This window comes from Mustelus asterias, chromosome 20, assembly GCF_964213995.1.
Source record: "Mustelus asterias chromosome 20, sMusAst1.hap1.1, whole genome shotgun sequence".
In the NCBI taxonomy this organism is placed as follows: Eukaryota; Metazoa; Chordata; class Chondrichthyes; order Carcharhiniformes; family Triakidae; genus Mustelus; species Mustelus asterias.
In genome coordinates, this window is record NC_135820.1 from 66,469,312 (window position 1) to 66,489,377 (window position 20,066).

The 20,066-nt window shown below is 40.9% G+C and overlaps 1 protein-coding gene across 9 annotated transcripts in view; it reads right to left on the bottom strand.

Moving 5' to 3' along the window:
• Nucleotides 1-20,066, bottom strand: part of osbpl2b (oxysterol binding protein-like 2b) — a 74,126-nt gene that overhangs the window by 10,246 nt on the left and 43,814 nt on the right. For 5 of the 9 annotated variants that reach the window (XM_078236730.1, XM_078236724.1, XM_078236722.1 and 2 more), the window contains 7 exons: nt 16,014-16,186; nt 11,243-11,390; nt 10,878-10,953; nt 8,952-9,086; nt 7,983-8,080; nt 6,964-7,146; nt 2,677-2,784 (listed from right to left, as the gene is read on the bottom strand). In XM_078236730.1, coding sequence (XP_078092856.1) covers nt 2,677-2,784; nt 6,964-7,146; nt 7,983-8,080; nt 8,952-9,086; nt 10,878-10,953; nt 11,243-11,390; nt 16,014-16,050 — 785 coding nt within the window. In that variant the 5' untranslated portion in view covers nt 16,051-16,186. Of the gene's footprint in view, nt 1-2,676; nt 2,785-6,963; nt 7,147-7,982; nt 8,081-8,951; nt 9,087-10,877; nt 10,954-11,242; nt 11,391-15,361; nt 15,447-16,013; nt 16,187-16,806; nt 17,014-20,066 lie in introns of those variants that run through there. The other 4 variants (XM_078236729.1, XM_078236725.1, XM_078236726.1 and 1 more) reach the window with 2 other exon arrangements.

Genomic DNA, 20,066 nt, shown 5'->3' on the forward strand with positions numbered 1-20,066 from the left:
TTGATAATAAAGGATGATGTAAGGACATTAATGAGAAAGGATTGTGGCTCAGAAAATCAGCAAGGATTAATGCTGGGGCCTCAGCTTTTTACAATTTATATTAACAACTTAGATGAAGCAACAGAGTTATGTAAGTAAGTTTGTTGACATAACAAAGCGAGGTGGTGGGAATGCAAGATGTGAGGAGGATACAAAAAGGCTGAGAAGAGATATGGACAGGTAAGTGGGCAACAAGATGGTGGACAGAGTATAATGTGGGGAAGTATGAGGTTATTCATTTTGTTCGTAAGAATAGAAAAGCAGAATTTTTTAAGGCATGCAAATGTTGATGTTCAGAGAGACTTGGCTATACTTGTACAACGAATGCAAAAAGTTATTTTTTTTTATTCATTCGTGGGACAGGGGAGTCACTGGCTGGCCAGCATTTATTGCCCAATCCTAGTTGCCTGACTGAGTGGCTTGCCAGGCCATTTCAGAGGGCAGTTGAGAGTCAACCACATTGCTGAGGTTCTGGAATCACGTGTAGATCAGACCAGGCAAGGACGGTAGATTTCCTTCCCTAAAGGAGATGCAGGTAGAGCAAGCAATTAAGAAAGTAAATGGCATGTGGGCCTTTACTATAAAGGGAGAAAGAAGTCCTGCTGCAATGTACAAGACTTTGATGAGACCACACCTGGAATACTGTATGCAATTATGGTCTCAATTTTTAAAGAAATATATTGAATGCAGTATTCTAAATGTTCACTGGATTGGACCTGGGGTAAGAGGATGACCTATGATGAGGGGCTGAATAAATTGGGTCTGCATTCTCTGGAGTTTACAAATATGAGAGGTGATCTCACAGTAAGATTTAAGATTATGAAGGGGTTTGACAGGTTAGACACAGATCTTGTTTTCTCTGACTGGGGAATCTAGAATATGGAGCACAGTTTTAGGATAGGGGGCTGATCATTTAGGACTGAAATGGGGATAAATGTCTTCACTGAAAGGGTTGCGAATCTTTGGAATCGCCTATCCCAGAGGGTTGTGGATACACTATTGAATATGCACACAATATATTGAATATATTTAAGGCTGAGCTAACTGATTTTTGGTCTCTCAAGGAATCAAGGGATATAGGTAGCAAGCAGGAAAGGGGAAAACATAGAAAATAGGAGTAGGCCCTTCGAGCCTGCTCCACCATTCAACATGATTATGGCTGATCCTCTATCTTAACAACATATTCCAGTGCTCTCCCCATACACCTTGACACCCTTAGGGTCTAGAAATCTATGTTTTATTTTCCTAAATATATTCAGTTCTTTGACCTTCTCAACCTTCTGTGCTGGAGAATTCCACAGGTTCACCACCTTCAGTGAAGAAGTTTCTCCTCATCTCAGTCCTAAATGGCCCATCCCCTATCCTGAGACTGTGACCCCCTTGTTCTAGACCCTCTAGCCAGTGGAAAAAACATCCCTGTATCCAATCTGTCCAGTCTTGTCAGCTTGTGTGTTTCAATTAGATCTCCTCGTGTTCTTCTCCATTCCACTGGCAGGTGAAACTAGAACTAGGGGGCATGGCTTCAAAATAAGGGGGAGCAGATTTAGGACTGAGCTGAGGAAGAACTTCTTCACACAAAGGGTTGTGAATCTGTGGAATTCCCTGCCCAGTGAAGCAGTTGAGACTACCTCATTGAATGTTTTTAAGGCAAGGGTAGATAAATTTTTGAACAGTAAAGGAATTAAGGGCTATGGTGAGCGGGCAGGTAAGTGGAGCTGAATGCATGAAAAGATCAGCCATGATCTTATTGAATGGCAGAGCAAGCTCGAGGGGCCAGATAGCCTACTTCTGCTCCTAGTTCTTATGTTCTTAAAGGCACAGTCGACCCACTCTCTCCTTTTATAACAATCCTGCCCTCCCAGGAATCAGTCTGGTGAACCTTTGCTGCATTCCCTCTCTGGCAAGTATATCCTTTCTAAAATAAGGAGACCAAAACTGCACACAATACTCCAGGTGTGGTCTCACTAAGGCCCTGTAAAGCTGCAGTAAGACATCCTTGCTCCTGTACTCAAATCCTCTTATAATAAAGGCCAATATGCCATTTGACTGTTTGCTGTACCTGAATGCTTGCTCTGTCACTGGTGTACTAGGACACCCAGGTCCCTTTTTACAGCAACATTTCCCAATCTATCACCATTTAAATACTGAAAAATCTGAACTACATGTGCTTATGCAGGTTTTGAACAGCAAAAGAAAATCAACAGCAGATTTGTTCACAAAGAAAAGAGAATACCTTGTTGAGCTCAATTTAGCCAAGATTGGAGTGAGACAAGAGGAGCAGTGTTAGGTCAAAACCATTTCTTCAAATTAGCATTTGCAAGAACAGCACTCATTTGCTTTCAAATTTCCAGAAAAGTTGACCTATCTACAATTTCACTATTACTAGGCATTCTTTATATTTAACACAACAGTCAAATCAAAATTATCTGTTCAAGTCAACCGTTTTATGACAGTACATGAATAAGTTACAATTGTAAAAAGACTAAAAAGTTATCATCAGGCAAATGCAGAAAGAACACTTCCGAAGGAATAAAAAAAATAACAAATGCCAGGAATACTAATAGGTCAGGCAGCATTTGAGGAACAACAGAGTTAACATTTCTGAACTTCTGCTGCTCACTCCACTGTTTTACTTACCTGTGATTCACGATTTCTACTGTTCCATATTGTTCTATCCATAGTTTGCCAATGATTACATTATGTACACAACATGAAGGATTTGTCCAACTATAGGCCTCATTGTGCCTGAAAAAAAAACGCAACCAATTTCAATAACGTATTGTTCAGTGCAGTAACTGCAGAACATGCATCGTGTGCTATTTACTCCTGAAAATGACCAGTATATGAGCAAAATGCATATTAGAAGTTCCTCCACCTATACTCATTCAACACGCCCCAGTCATACCACTCTAATTATACAGGATTAAGATAACTTTAACCTTCATTTGTCACTTCAAAAAAATTAAATAGAATAAAGTACAATCAACCTTTTTACACATCCATGCTTGTTCTCTTTAATTAACTCAAGCCTCTTGAAGTGCCTGGTGAATTCCTCCCCCCACCACCCATTTTTGTTTCTAAAACCTTATTCATCACTGACATTAAACAGACCAGCCAATAATTACTAGAAATGTCTCTGCAGCCCTTCTTGAATAGGGGTATCACATTTGCCGCTCTCCAATCCTCTTGCACCTCCCTGTATCCAGAGAAGATTGGAAGATTATGGCAAGCCCTTCAACTATCTCCAGCTCCACTTTCTTTAGCAACCTAGGATGCAAGCCATCTGCACCAGGTTACTTATCCACTCTTAAGCATAACCAAACCCTTTCAGTACATCTTGCTCATCAATTTTCACCATATCCATTTGGTCAATCATCTCCATTTCTACCAACATTTTGTCAGCATTTGCTTCCTTAATAAGCACCCACTACTCTAGCCTTGCCATGAATCTCCAAACATATATCATCCTCCTTGTCCCAATAGTAACCTTCATACCTTTTACTACCCACTTACTATTTACATGCTGGTACATATTTACAGGCCGAGAATATTTTTGGGTTCCCTTTCATGTTAACTCTATTCTATTCTCATATTATCTTTTTGCTATTTTTATTTTCCTCTTCATTTCCACTCTCACCTTGTGTTTGACCTGTTCTGGCTTGAAGAATTTACCTAACATGCATCATACACCCGGTTTTTTGTTTCTTCATATTCTCAATTTCCTCGACACCCAAGGAACCCTGGCATTGATTTCCTTAACATTTTGCTCTTGCGGAATGTATCTAGCCAGTACCCAAAACCTTAAAGATTCCATTACAGATTTTCCTGCCCTTTTTTTTGTTCCATTTCACTATGGTTAGATACTTCCTCGTCCCATTGAAGTTACCCTTCTTCCAATTTAGAATTTCTACTTTAGATTGTTTCTTGTTCTTCCCCATTATTAATCACTCTTACCCATGTGTTCGCCTCACACTTTTAGACAAACTGTCCCACCTCATTCCCAGCAATGCCATCTTCCGAGGAAAGATTGAACAGGCTGGCACTCTATTTTCTAGAAAAGGGAAGGCAGGAGTGGCCGCAAAGAGGCTTTTAAAATTATGAAAGTGTTTGATTATGGTAGATATAAAAAGCTTCCATCAGCTGGCCAACCACAAACAGGTGCCATAAATACTCACTAATAAATTCAAGATAACTTTTTTCTTTTAACTCAGTGGTTAGATTGTACAATAGCAAAAATGCATTTAAGGGGAAGCTAGATAAACATAAAAAGGAAGAAAGAAAATTAAGAATATGTTGATGGTATTAAAAGAGCGAAAGGAGGCAACGTGGAGCATGACCACCAATGCTGAATGACCCGTTTCTAAGCAGTAACATACAAACAAATGAATTAGGGGCAGGAGTAGGCCACTCAGCCTAAATAGTATCAAATACATGAAAAACAGAAAAATTGAAAGGTTTACTAGACTGATTTGTAAGCTAAGAGCACTCAGTCCAGGACTGGATGAATTTCTGTTGAAAAAACAAATAAATCAACCATCCTAGTAAGGAATCTGATGGGAGGTTTTGAAGATAGTCTAGATGGGCCTGTGGTCTTTTCGAAACTATATGTAAGTATGATATAAAATAGCCTCTCAAAATTTCAGAAAGGTAATTTTTCCAAATGCAAGTTACAATTTTAACCTCTTCACAGTAAATGACTTAATAGGGTGATTTTAGCAAAAGTGTCTATAGCAGTATGCTCATTTAGAATTCTCAGCAGGCAGTAAAGAAGGCAAATGGTATGTTGGCCTTCATAGCGAGAGGATTTGGGTATAGGAATAGGGATGTTTTACTGCAATTTGTATAGGGCGTTGGTGAGGCCACACCTGGAGTACTGATTCCAGGGATGGGAGGACTGTCCTGAGAGAGATTAAGTCGGTTAGGCTTATATTCATTAGAGTTTAGAAGATTGAGAGACGGTATCTCATAGAAACTATAAAATTCTAACAGGGTTAGACAGAGTAGATTCAGAAAGAATGTTCCAAATGATGGAGGAGTCCAGAACTATGGGCCATAGTTTGAGGACAAGGATTAAACCTTTTAGGACTGATGGGAGGAGAAATTTCTTCACCCAGAGAGACTAGCCCTGCACTCAACCCTGGAACACCTAGATAACAAAGACACCTATGTCAGACTTCTTTTTATTGACTACAGCTCAGCCTTCAACACCATTAACCCTACAAAACTCATCTCCAAACTCCATGGTCTGGGCCTTGGCCCCTCCCTCTGTGACTGGATCCTGAACATCCTAACCCACAGACCACAATCAGTAAGGTTAGACAACAACACCTCCTCCACAATCATCCTCAACACCGGTGCCCCACAAGGCTGTGTTCTCAGCCCCCTACTATACTGCTTGCACACCTATGACTGTGTGGTGAAATTCCCCTCCAACTCGATTTTAAGTTTGCTGACGACATCACTGTAGTGGGTCAGATCTCAACCAACGACAAGACAGTACAGGAATGAGATAGAGAATCTGGTGAACTAGTGCTGCAATAATCCCTCCCTCAATGTCAACAGAACGAAGGAGATTGTCATCGACTTCAGGAAGCGCAGAGGAGAACATGCCCGTCTACATCAATGGGGACGAAGTAGAAAGGGTCGAGAGCTTCACGTTTTTAGGTGTCCAGATCGCCAACAACCTGTCCTGGTCCCCCCCATGCCGACACTATAGTTAAGAAAGCCCACCAACACCTCTACTTTCTCAGAAGACTAAGGAAATTTGGCATGTCAGCTACGATTCTCACCAACGTTTACAGATGCACCATCGAAAGCATTCTTTCTGGTTGTATCACAGCTTGGTATGGCTCCTGCTCTGCCCAAGACAAAGAAACTACAAAAGGTCATGAATGTAGTCCAAACCATCACACAAACTAGCCTCCCATCCATTGACTCTGTCTACACTTTCCGCTGCCTCAGCAAAGCAGCCAGTATAATTAAGGACCTCACGCACCCTGGACATTCTCTCTTCCACCTTCTTCCGTCGGGAAAAAGATACAAAAGTCTGAGATCACGTACCAACCTACTCAAAAACAGCTTCTTCCTTGCTGCCATCAGACTGTGTTGGATTTGCCTAAAAACTGGAGTAAATCCCGCTGGTTTTTTTCAGGGGGAGTTTCAAAATGAATATCCCACACCTTGTGCACTGCAGAGTGCACTAACATGAATCACTCCAGAAACCAGAGAGCGGGGACTATTCCCACTGAAGAGGCCGGCAACATAGCGCTGAGCGGGCCACTGCGCATGCACTGATCTGTCAGCACCAAGATTGGCGCACAGTGGCCCCTGTCTGCCGGCCTCCTGATCGCTGGCCAGCCCTGTGACACCCGCATTGCAGGCCGTGCTAGCCCCCACACCTGCCCGATCGCTGGACCCCCGAACATGTCCGGGCATACTCGACCACCTTGCCTGGGTTGTGCCAAGGTGCATTGCCATTCTGCCCCTTGGGCAGTGCCAGGGGGCCCAGGCCTCTGAGGGGCCTCGATTGGCCCCCCTTTCACTCCAGCAAGGTTGGGCCGCCAGCTCCCCGCAAGTGGGGAGCTATACTAAACCCTGGAGTGAACCACTCCTGGCGGCGGGGAGGGGGTGGGGTGGTAAGGCTAGTGGGCTCACAGATTTCAAATTACAATGGCATTCAAATTAGAGTCTGCATATGTTATGAGTTGACAGCGCCAGAAATCTGGTACTGGGAGATACAGGGAGGCTGTAGCGCCCAGCGGGGAGCCCGCAAAACAGCCTATGCTAGAGTCCCCAGCCCGCTGGGCTACAAAAGCAGCGCAGCGGACTGGGAGAATCACCCCCATTTTATTCAATTATTCAAAATTAGGATTGGGGTGAAGAGTAAACAAAGCTTTCCATTCTCAAAAATGTAAACATACTTACTTATTAAGTTCTAGTGTGATCGTTCCTCGTGGTTCTGCTTCTACACTCTTTCCCCAAAATTTAAGCTTGGGATAGATAGAACCATGGAAAACAAAATCCTTATTAATGCCTTCTGAATAAAATGCACTGATTGGTGGGTGATGGCTAACCTGTTCAGATATAAGCCTAAATCCCAGATCATCCCTGTCAAAAGAAAATAAAACCGTTAAGCCTAAAACATTGTGTTTTCACTAGAAAAAAAAAGTCAAATTCTGGAAGTTTTCCAAATGGTTTAAATTGAGCATAACCATAATAGCAAAGAGGACCTAAGTCACCAGATTTTTTGTAGATTGTTCAAGTTAGTTGTTTCTATTTGTGGCTATGTAGTTAAACTAAAACTGCATGAACTGACTTAAGACATCCAAAAATCCCTTCAACTTGAATCAGTTACTTGTCAGGTGCTGTCACTCTTGCAGCAAATTGCTAGTTTAGAGTAATTCAAAAATAAAAATGATTGGATCAGCACTCAGATAAAATTCCAATCTCATCAAAGTTTAAATCTTTTCTACAAAACCAGAAATTTCCAGCAGGAGTCAGGCAATACCTACATACTTCCTCATTCCCGAATCAACTGCAGCATTGCCACAATGTGCTCTTCCAAGCAAGATCAAATGAGTTGGGGAGAAAGAAAGTTACAGTAAAACATGCTCAGGAGTATATTCCATTAATATTAAATCTCAAAAATTACAAATGAGATCAGTGAGTTCAGCAAATGTCAATCCTGATGGTAGAAACCAATAATGTTAAGCCCCACCCATCCCTGAATATATTTACTCATGGCATTTCTGACATTATTTCAAAAGGGTACTGAATGAGTCAACTCTTATTAAAACAGTTTCTTCTAATTGCGTCCTGGAGCTATAAATTTACTACATTGGTAGCAGTTCCATAACTGTACCAATTATACATCTCTCAAAGAAACCAATTTAACCAGTGCTAGCAGAGGTTATTCATGTGAAATCTTGCAACTTGTATCTCACCTTCTAAGTTCATAGGTTTCACCAAGTAGTGGGTTGAACGGCTTTCCAGTCCTTTCCCACTGTGACGCTACAGCCGAAACTGCAAACGCAGCGACAGTCTGTGGCAGGAACAAAGAGAGATAAAGACAGGAAGGCTTTGAAATTTAAAGTAGCGCTTACGAAAATTCCAAACAACTCATTTAATGAATTGAAGAGTTAAGATTGTAAGTTTTCCAAATGCAACCAATCTTTGGTTGCTATGGGGGTCTGTTAAATCAGCAAGAACAATTTCCCTGCATTTTATATCTATTTAATAGATATATTTAATCGATATTGATTTGGACTCTCACCAATTTATACAGGTGCACCATAAAAAGCATCCTTTCCGGATGTATCACAGCTTTGTCTAGCTCTTGCTCTGACCAAGACCGCAAGAAACTACAAAGGGTTGTGAACAGAGCCCAGTCCATCACACAAACCAGCCTCCCATCCATAGACTAAGTCTACACTTCCTGCTGCCTTGGAAAAGTATAATCAAGGACCCCATGCACCCCGAACATGCTCTCTTCCACTTCTTCCTCGGGAAAAAGGTACAAAAGTCTATGGTCATGTACCAACTGAATCAAGAACAGCTTCTTCCCTGCTGCCCATCAGATTTTTGAATGGGCCTACCATATATTAATTTGATTTTTCTCTACGCCTTAGCTATGACTGTAACACTATATTCTGCACTCTCGCCTTTCCTTTTCCCCCCCATGTACTGTATAAATGGTATGTTTTGTCTGTGTGGCGTTCAAGAAACAATACTTTTCACTCTATCCCAATACATGGGACAATAATAATCGAATCAAGTCATTGCCTTCATCACCGAATTACACACTTAATACATCATTATTTCTATCTTCAACCATGACCACTACAAAAGGCAAAGCTCAATAAACCTGAAGCTTGGAAGATATTTTCAGCTGGACCTATCTCAAGCATTCTCACCTGCAATCTCTCTATCGAATCAGAAAGCATAGAAGCCTTGTGAATGAGGTACGTGTGTTCCATGTATTCTGTAATTCGTTGCAGAAAGCTCAAAGGTTCATTGAATAAAATGGGCATAGTAATTTTTGACAACTCCTAAAAGACAAAACATGAAGGCATTGTTAATTGACAATTTTAAAATTAGACACAATGCGTCAAATTTTCCCACCCTTGCAGCCAGAGTGCTTGGAGTGGAAAGGACTGAGAAAGTAGCAGGGAGTAGTATTGGGATAGCTCTCTGACACATTCCAGCTGCCAGGGAACATTCCCAGGGTCAGCCAGGTAGTCAATTTACATAATTAAGGCCTCATTAAAGGGTGAATTTGCTGCTTGGGTAACTGACCCCACCATGTGCCAAGGCCACCAGCTTAATGGAGGTGCCCTCCCTGCGGCAGTCTAGGGCCAAGAGGGTGGTGACATTCAAAACTGGAGATTCCTTCTTCCTAAAAGGGGTTAGTGGGCAGGATAGGCGACTCCGTCAAGCTAACCTGCGGGATTTCCACTCCAAATCAAGCAGCAGATTGGCTACCCTCGCTCAGATTAATATGCTTAATTTTAACCTCTGAGGTGCCGCCAAGTCTCCTACCTGCCTCAGCAGCATACACCTCTCCTGGCGGGGATGCCAAACCTCTACAGCTGTCAACTCTGATAGAGCCAGCAGCATTGGGGACTCAGTCCACCATCTTTAATAGGATCACAAGCTCGGGGACAACAGATTAGGATGCCACCTCAGGAATAACGCTGTACCAGTCTTGCTAGTTCAATTAGGACATTGTGCTCCCAAAGTCTGCGGGAAAGTCCTTCTATCCTTATTTCTAAATGGCAACAATTTGAAGTTATATTGCATTTTTAATGTAGGAAAACATCCCAAGACATTGCACTGGAATGCAAACAAACAAAATTGACACTGAACTAAAGTAGCAGCAAAACATTGGTCAAAGGGGTTGGCTTTAAGAATGGTCTTAAAACAGGACACAGAAGTGGAGAGATTTAGGGACAGAGTTTGAGTTTAGCAAGTACACAGCTATTGTGACCATGAGGTTAAGGGAGTGAAGGGCATGCCCAGGAGCAGAGTTTTCAGGAGGCTGTAAGGCTGAGACAGGTTGCAAATACAAGAGGTGAACACGAAGCTAAGTTAAGTTGTAAGCTTGAAAGCAGATGTAGGTAATTGAGCACTACGGTGCTGGTCAAGCGGACCAACAGCTCAGAATGTGGGCAACAAGATGAGCTGACTTTATTAGGGGGTGAAAGATGGAAGGCCAGTCAGAAGTGTTGGAATAGTCAAGGACTGGAATAGACAAAACATATTAGAAACATTAGTCAGTGTGAGCCTCAGAAGTGTTAGAGAGGTGTGAAGTTTGTCATGGTGGATATGTCTCTGGTTCTTCCAATGTTTAATAGAAGGAAAGCATGGCATGTACTGGATGCTTGACAAATGGTGATATGTAGGCATTGGAAGATTTGAAAGAGATGGAAGATTGTTGTACACTGGCATTACCCACTTCCATGTGAAATCTGACCCATGTCTTTGGATGAAGGCACCAAGGGGTTGCGAGTAGATGAGGAAGAGAAGAGCAGCCAATGACAAATTCAAGGAGGTTTCATGAGGTAATGGTATGAAATTATAGAGAAGCCATTGTTGAAGATGGTTCAGCAGAACCAAGCAAAGATAGTCCCACTCAACAAGACAGTGAAGGTATTGGAGATGGACGGTGTGACCAAACATTGACGGATTGTTAAAATGTATAATTGGTTCCTTCAACTGCAACACCCATACTTACATCAATAGCAATCAAGAATAATTTTAAAGTTAGGAAGATCACTGACATTACAACATTCATCAAGTCTCTAAAGTCAATTTAAATCAGTTAAGAAATATGCACTCACCAATCCAATGCACTTTTTTAAAATGCTCCACAGACTTAATTGATTTCTACTAAACATTGGAGCTGGTAAAGCAGTTCTGTAAGAAAAAAAGTAAATGTGGACTGATGCAAAATTTCAGGACTCAAAAGGGTCCAAACATCTTACACTCAGGATAACAGACAGCAATATCTTTTTCTTCATTACAGAATTCACAAATAAAAGCAGTTGATAAAGTTTGGCCAGAAGGAAATACTATACTACAGGAATAAGAAAAAAAGCTATTCAGCCAAACTATCCTGCTCCTACATCATTTCACATTCTGAAAGTGCAGTATTCACCTAGGCCCTACACTATACAAAACTTGACATACCATCAACCAAACTCACCTATGTTTTTTGATTCCATTTTCTTGGGTCGGTTCCCGGTTGTGAACATTCTGTTTGGATGTACTGCTTCCATTTTTACTGGAAAAACTCAATGAATCACCCGACACCATTGGACCCATTCTAGTTTCAGAATCATCCGATTCAAACCCTATATTAAGTAATAACATAGATAATTAATGTTGTGTTTTACTTTATAAGCTAGATGTCATCAAATGAATACAAAAACACAACTGACAGTTCTTCATCCTTTACCTACATCAGGATAGAAGAAAAAATGAATTTTTGCCCTTTTTTTCTACAAATTTTGCATCAGTAAGGATTGCAAACTAGTTTCTTTTTGACAGAGGAAGTTGTTCATACAGCAAAAAAAACTTTGCAAAAAGATTTCATGACTGTAAAATCCAAAAACAAGTGTGCGCTAGAAGAAAATTATTAAATGTGTACATACAAACATATGAAATAGGAGCAGAAGTAGGCCATTCAGCCCCTCAAACCTCTCTTCCATTTGATAAGATCTATGTGCTTCAAGTTCTCCATTCCCAACTACTCCCGATAACCTTTAATTCCCTTGCCTAATCAGAATCAATCTACCTCCACCTTAAAAACATTCATGACCTCTGTCTCCACCACCTTGAGACAGAGTTCGGAAGTCGCACGACCCTCAGAAAATATTTCTCATCTTTGTTCTAAAAAGGTAACCCCTGATTTTAAATAGTGCATCCAAGTTCTGCATTCACCCAAAAGAGCAAACACTGTTTCACCATGTTCACCCTATCAAGACCCTTCAGGATCTGGTATACTTCAATTAAGTATACAATCACTTAGAGATTCTTAGAGATAGAATCTATACACATTTGGAACGGAATGGTCTTGTTAGGGACGGACAGCATAGTTTTGTATGAGGGAGGTCATGTCTCACTAATTTAATTGAGTTTTTTGAGGAAGTGACAAAAATGATTGACGAGGGAAGGGCTGTGGATGTTGTCTACATGGACTTTAGTAAGGTGTTTGACAAGGTCCCTCACGGCAGGCTGGTGCAAAGATTAACTCTAACGGGATCAGGGGTGAACTAGCTAGATGGATTCAGAACTGGCATGGCCATAGAAGACAGAGGGTAGTGGTGGAAGGGTGTTTTTTCTGAATGGAAGTCTATAATTAGTGGTATTTCACAGGAATCAGTGCTGGGTCCTCTGCTGTTCGTAATATATATAAATGACTTTGGAGAAAACATAGCTGGTCTGATTAGCAAGTTTGCGGATGATACTAAGATTGGCAGAGTTGCAGATAATGATGAAGATTGTCACAAAATACAGCAGGATATAGGTAGACTGGAAATTTTGGCAGAGAAATAGCAGATGGAATTTAATCTGGGCAAATGTGAGGCGATGCATTTTGGTGGATCCATTTCAGGTGGGAGCTAAAAAATAAATGGCAGAACCATCAGGAGCATAAGACACACAGAGATCTGGGAGTACAGGTCCACAGATCTTCAAGAGTGGCAACACAGGTGGAAAAGGTGGTGAAGAAAGCCTATGGCATACTTGCCTTCATCAGATGGGGCATCGAGTACAAAAGTTGGCAAATTATGTTAGTTATATAAAACGTTGGTTAGGCCACATTTGGAATACGGTGTCCAATTCTGGTCACACTACCAGAAGGACATGGAGGCTCTGGAGAGAGTACAAAAAACGTTTACCAGGATGTTGCCTGGTATGGAGAGTATTAGCTACAAGGAGAGATTGAATAAACTGGGACTGTCCTCCCTGGAAAGACAAAGGCTGAGGGGCAACCTGATAGAAGTTTATAAAATTATGAGGGGTTTGGATAGGGTGAACAGTTGGAAGCTTATTTCCAGGGCAGAAATGACAAATACAAGGGGGCACAAGTTTTACACAGAGGGTGGTGGGAGCCTGGAATGCACTGCCAAGTGAGGTGGCTGAGGTAGATAGGTTAGCGACATTTAAGACTTATCTGGATAGACACATGAACAGACAGGGAAGAGAGATACAAGTGGTTGGTTTAGATAGGACAATGCGATCAGTGCAGGCTTGGAGGGCTGAAGGGCCTGTGCCTGTACTGTACTGTTCTTTGTTATCACTCTTCTAAACTACAGTGGAATCAAGCCCAGTCTATCCAACTTTTCCTTAGAAGACAACTTGTTCAGTCCAGGTATCAATCTGGTAAACCTCCTCATAACAGCCTCCAATATATTTACATCCTTCTTTAAATAATGAGACCAAAACTGCACATAGTATTCAAGATGTGGTCTCGCCAATGCCCACTCACCCCGAACATACTGTTTTCCACCTTTTTCCATCAGGAAAAAGATACAAAAGTCTGAGGACACGTACCAACCGACTCAAGAACAGCTTCTTCCCTGCTGCCGTCAGACTTTTGAATGGACCTACCTCGTATTAAGTTGATCTTTTTCTACACCCTAACTATGACTGTAACACTACATTCTGCACTCTCTCGTTTCCTTCTCCATGTATGGTATGCTTTGTCTGTACATTGCACAAGAAAGAATACTTTTCACTGTATACACGTGACAATAATAAATCAAATAACTTAAGCAACACATCCTCACTTTCATGTTCGATTCCTCTCATACTAAAGGTTAGTATTCCATTAGCCTTCTTAATTACTTGCTGTAGACAGTCTAACTTTTTGTGACTCGTGCACAAGAACACCTAGATCCCTCTGCACCTTGGAATTCTGCAGCCATTTTCCATTTAAGTAAAATTCTGCTTTTTTATTCTTCCTGCCAAAGTAAACAACTTCACATTTTCCCACAGCTTATTCCATCTGCCAGATTTGTGCTCAATCACAACCTATCCATCTACAACCTCCTTTTGTCCTCTTCACAACATACTTTCCTATCTTAGTGTCATCTACAAATTTAGCTAGCATGCCTCCACTCTCTTCATCTAAGTCATTGATATAAATTGTAAGATGTTGAGGCCCAAGCACAGGCCCCCGTGGACTCCATTCATTATTCCATCCTGCCAATCAAATAAAGATCTAATTACACATACTCTGTAATCTGCCACCAAGCCGTCATCCATCCATGCTAATTTGTTACCCTCTACACCAGGAGCTTTTATTTTACACAATAATCTTTAATGTGGCACTTTATCAGATGCCTTCTGGAAATCAAAGTATCGTATGTCTACAGGATCCCTTTAAACACAGTACATATTACCCCTTCAAAGGGCTCCAATAAATTGTCTAAACACGATTCCCCTTTCACAAAACCATGCTTACTCTTCCCAATTACCTTGAATTTATCTCACTATAATCTCCACCTGTAATCTCCTTACTGATGGTTCCTAATACCTTCCCCACAGGAGATGTCAAGCCAACTGGCCTAGTTTCCTGCATAAAAATGAGGGATCTGTTTATAAATAGAGGGATTTTATATTTGTTACATTCCAGTCCATTAGATCTTTCCAGAATATAGCAAGTCTCGGAAAATTAACACCAACGCCTCATTCGCCAGCTCTTGTATGGACAATGTCCGTCAGGACCTGGAGACCAATCAGCCCATAGCTCCATCAGTTTGCTCAGCAGCACTTCCCTAGTGATTATAATCACTGTTCCTCTCTCCCTTCCACCTCCTGATTTATAGCTATTTCTGGAATATTTTTCTATCTTCTACAATGAAAACAGAAGCAAAAGACTTATTCATTTCACCTGCCATTTCCTTATTATTTACTATTAACTACCTGCAGAAACTCTTGCTATCCGATTTTATGTTCCCAGTTGGATTCTAATATATCTCTAATTCATTTCTCCTCATTAACCTTTCAGTCATCCTTTGCAGTTCTTTATAATCTGACCTGTCACTTACTTTTACATAGTTGTATGCCTTTTCCTCAAGTTTAATGCTTTCCTTAACTTCTTGAGTTAACCATGTATGGTGGGTCCTCCCCTTAGAATTTTTCTTTATAGTAAGAATGTGCTTATCGAGTATTCTGAAATATCTCCATAAAATGTCTGCCACTGCTTCTCTATTGATGTGTGCCCTAGCCTAGTGTCCCAGTTCACTTCCACTAGCTCAGCTTTCATGTCCAAACTGTTGCCCTTAATTCAAGTTTAAAATATTAGTATTAGACTCACTCTTTTCCTTTTGAAACTGGATGTAAAATTCAACCACATTGAGGTTGCTGTTACCTAGGGCTGCCTTCACTCTGAGATCATTAATTAATCCTGTAGGATAAATCATAACGAACTAAAGGAAATCCATGCAAAAAAGCCAGGTAATTGTCTAAGCTATTTGCTTTTCTTCCATATAAATTATGTCACTATGACGGATCATAGAAATACATTTTCCTCACATTAATCTTGACCTTCAAGGAAACTTGTTAAAATTAACCTACTGCTTTGAAAATAAATCTGAACATTTTTAGTGAAGACACAGGGATTCTTCAACATGATTGAATTACTGAAAGTTTGAGATCTTGATATTGGCCCATGAAGTATCCGCAGTTCAGGGTGGAATGGGCATAGATTTATTTCTCAGCTGTTGTGAACCAGCTGATCAGGAACATATATTTGACTAGGTGCAAGCTGATATCTTCTGAAGTTGTTCTTAAATTTGTCCACAAAGTGGTGCTAACATCTCCAAAAAGGAATGGCATGTGATTGTCAAATCACCAGAAACAAAAAAGGTAAAAACAGCTTTTGGCAGCTTTGACTTTTCATTCACTGCATTAGAAATAAATACCAACATAATACAGATATAACTGTCAAACGCCAGTCAGACACTTGCCTGTAACAGCATCATAAAACTCTTCCTCACTATTCATTCTCCCTTCGAAAATAAATTAAAACACTTTTTTTCCTCCCAATGAAGGCACTTTAGTACATTGTTCTCCTTGGACAGTAATGTATTTGGTTTCTTGATCCTTTTTTTCTATGGTTTTCTAGACGTTCACAAAATACCTAAAACAAAAAACAAAATCAATATATTACCAAATTGAAATCAAGACTTACCACTGCTAGTCAACCAGTCAATTAAAAAGGTTACGCAATTTGAATATCGTTAAATTTACGATTTCTTTTCTCACTGCAATACTGAGAGGAAACTAGAATTTAATTTCTTATGAAGTTAATTGATGACAAGTCAGAGTGCAATTACATACTGAGCCTAGCAAACATTTATCAAAAGGTAAATTAGAAGCTGCACCTTTCCAACTCCATCATCATTTTACTCTGTTTCTTGAGCTGGAGAAAGGCTAATGAGAAGGAGCTACAATTCAGCCAATGTTTGGTAACTGAGCTTCACTACTCACAAGGTGACTCACAGCTGTAATCTGTCGTCAAAGCCGTCATCCAAACACAGATCTGATACCCATGTCACAATGTAGCGCTCAAGAGCAGCAACAAGTTTATCAAGTAAAACAAACGCAGTATTTAATTGTACAACTTTTTTTTATATACAGAAAAATACTTGTACCATTTTACAGGGGGCCCGTGGATTTTTATAACCCAGTGGGTCTTCCCTGAGAAAAATTAGAATCAATGGGAATCGGGGGAAAACTCTCCACTGGTTGGAGTCATACCTGGCACAAAGGAAGAGGCTTGTGGTGGTTGGAAGTCAATCATTTCAGCCCCAGGACATCACTGCGAGAGTTCCTCAGGGTAGTGTCCTAGGCCCAACCATCTTCAGCTGCTTTATCAATGACCCTTCTTCCATCATAAAATCAGAAGTGGGGATGTTCACAGATGACTGCATAATGTTCAGCACCATTCACAAACTGCTTCAGCGTCTGAGAAGCCACGTCAAAATGCAATTAGACCTGGAGAATATCCAGGCTTGGGCTGACAAGTGGAAGTAACATTCACGCCACAGAAGTGCCAGGCAATGACCATTTCCAACGAGAGAGGATCTAACCATCGCCTCTTGACATCCAACGGCATTACCATTGCCGAACTCTATTATCAACAAGTTTTTAGGTGTCCAGATCGCCAACAACCTGTCCTGGTCCCCCCCATGCCGACACTATAGTTATGAAAGCCCACCAACACCTCTACTTTTTCAGAAGACTAAGGAAATTTGGCATGTCAGCTACGATTCTCACCAACTTTTACAAATGCACCATAGAAAGCATTCTTTCTGGTTGTATCACAGCTTGTTATGGCTCCTGCTCTGCCCAAGACCGCAAGGAACTATAAAAGGTCGTGAATGTAGCCCAATCCATCACGCAAACCAGTCTCTGTCTACACTTCCTGCTGCCTCGGCAAAGCAGCCAGCATAATTAAGGACTCTACATACCCTGGAAATTCTCTCTTCCACCTTCTTCCTTCGGGAAAAAGCTACAAAAGTCTGAGGTCACATACCAACCGACTCAAGAACAGCTTCTTCCCTGCTGCTGTCAGACTTTTGAATGGGCCTACCTCACACTAAATTGATCTTTCTCTACACCCTAGCTATGACTGTAACACTACATTCTGCACTCTCTCGTTTCCTTCTATGAACGGTATGCTTTGTCTGCATAGCGTGCAAGAAACAATACTTTTCACTGTACATTAATACATGTAACAATAATAAATCAAATCAACATCCTGGGGGGTTACCATTAACCAGAAACTTAACTGAACTAGCCATATAAATACAGTGGCTACAAGAGCTGGTCAAAAGCTAGGAATTCTGTGGTGACTAACTAATCTCCTGACCCCCAAATCCTGTCCATTATCACAAGGCACAAGTCAGGAGTGTAATGAAATACTCTCCATTTGCCTGGATGGGTGCAGCTCCAACAACACAAGAAGCTCAACACCATCCAGGACAAAACAGCCCACTTAATTGCTATCCCTTCTACAAATATCCAATCATTCCACCACCAACAAAACAGTAGCAGCCATGTGTACTATATACAGAACGTACTGCAAAAACTCACCAAGATTTCTTAAGCAGCACCGTCCAAACTCATGATCACTACCATCTAGAAGGATAGGTGCTGCAGATGCCCAAGAACATCACTGTCTGGAGGTTCCCCTCCGAGTCACTCACCATTCTGACTTGGAAATATAAGGCTGTTCCTTCACTGTCACTGGGTCAAAATACTGGAATTCTCTCCCTAACAGCATTGTAGATGTACCTACACATCCGGGACTGCAGCAGTTCAAGACAGCAGCTCACCACACCTTATGAAGGACAACTAGGGATGGGCAACAAACGATGGCCTAGCCAGCGAAGCCCACATCCCATAGAACAAATTAGAAAAAGGTACCCTGAAGTAAAATGGTCGAAAGCCCAAGCTCTAGAATACACCATCACATAGATACATACTTTTGAAAGTTTTATACAAGCTTTTGGTCACCAGCCCCAATATCTCCAGTAACTCAGTGTCAAACTTTGTCTGTTAGCATTCCCTTGTTTTCCCATGTTAATGGCGCTATACAAATTTAAGTAGTTGTTTTAATAATATATGCAGGTAGATATTCTCAATGTTTCTTTGTAATCACAACTTCATAATAAATAATAGAAAATAAATGTCACCATTAGTAAACCTGATTTTATGTTGATTCACGTCAACCTACTGTAAACCACACCTTTGCTTCTTTTGCCTTTTAATGAAAGGTTATAGGTGCATCGAAAGCTTCACAACTTCTGGCTTGAGCCCATAACTACATTCCAACCACACCATGTCCAAACACTCAAAATTGCTTCACTTACTTCACATAATTTAAACCGATATAAAACTACCCTCCATCTCCCTGCCTCAAAAAAACACATTCCTAAGCAACTGAAAACAAATAATTTAGATCAGAGGTTCCCAAACTGGTTTCCGTGGCCCTGTAGGTGTTTTCCTATCACCTCACCCCCCCGTGAGAAGAGCACGACCAGGTAGACCCAAGGAGACAATGAGTAGGCGAAAGCGAAAGCGGGTGTCTGAGGGCGAGGTTGAATGAAGGTGAGCGTGGGTGTGTGTGGGAGTGAGAGAGATTGGATGCTGCCACGAAAGATAACAAAATTAAGACTCAGAAACTTGTTTGTTTTGGCATATTTGTACCTATTTTTTCTGGTTTAATTCTTCAATATAATAAAGATATTTCTCAGGCGTCTTTCAGTACTCGGAGGTCAAAAGAGCTCCGTGGCTGGAAAAGTTTGGGGAACCCTGATTTAGATAGTTGGTTGTGACGTTTTTTAAAATTATTATAAAAATTAATTACATTAGGCAAGACTTCTCTTTCAAGCCTCATGTATGAATAATGGTTACCACAATTAGGTACACGAGGATGATGAGAGTCTATAATAACTCAGCAAGGAACCAGAATGTTCAACAGGAGGGAAGATAACAAGTAATATTTTTTGTACTTTTCTTGACAATTCTAATATTACTAAATTAAAGCATTCATTGGGCAACTGATTAGGGAATGAAGGCATAATGGTATGTTACTGGACTAGTAATCTAGCGACCTGGACTAAATCTTCAAAGTTGCGAGTTCAAATGTACCTGGGGGGTTTAAATTCAGTTAATTAAATAAACCTGGAATAAAGCACTAGCATCAGTAATGGTGACCATGTTACTATCTGACTGTTATAAAACCCGCTTGGTTCACTAATGTTCTTTAGGGAAGGTAATCCATTGCCCTAACCTGATTTGGCCCACACTGCGGATCTGGAGTTGCATAATGCGGTTGATTCTTAACTGCACTCTGAAACGGTCACTCAAGTTGTAACGGTGACTCACCACCATCTTTGCAGGGACAATTTGGATGGGCAACAAATCTTAGCCTTGCTAACAACTACCACAATTAAAACAATGATGAACAAAACAACCATTTGACAAATTTGATAATAGTATCTGAAAAGATT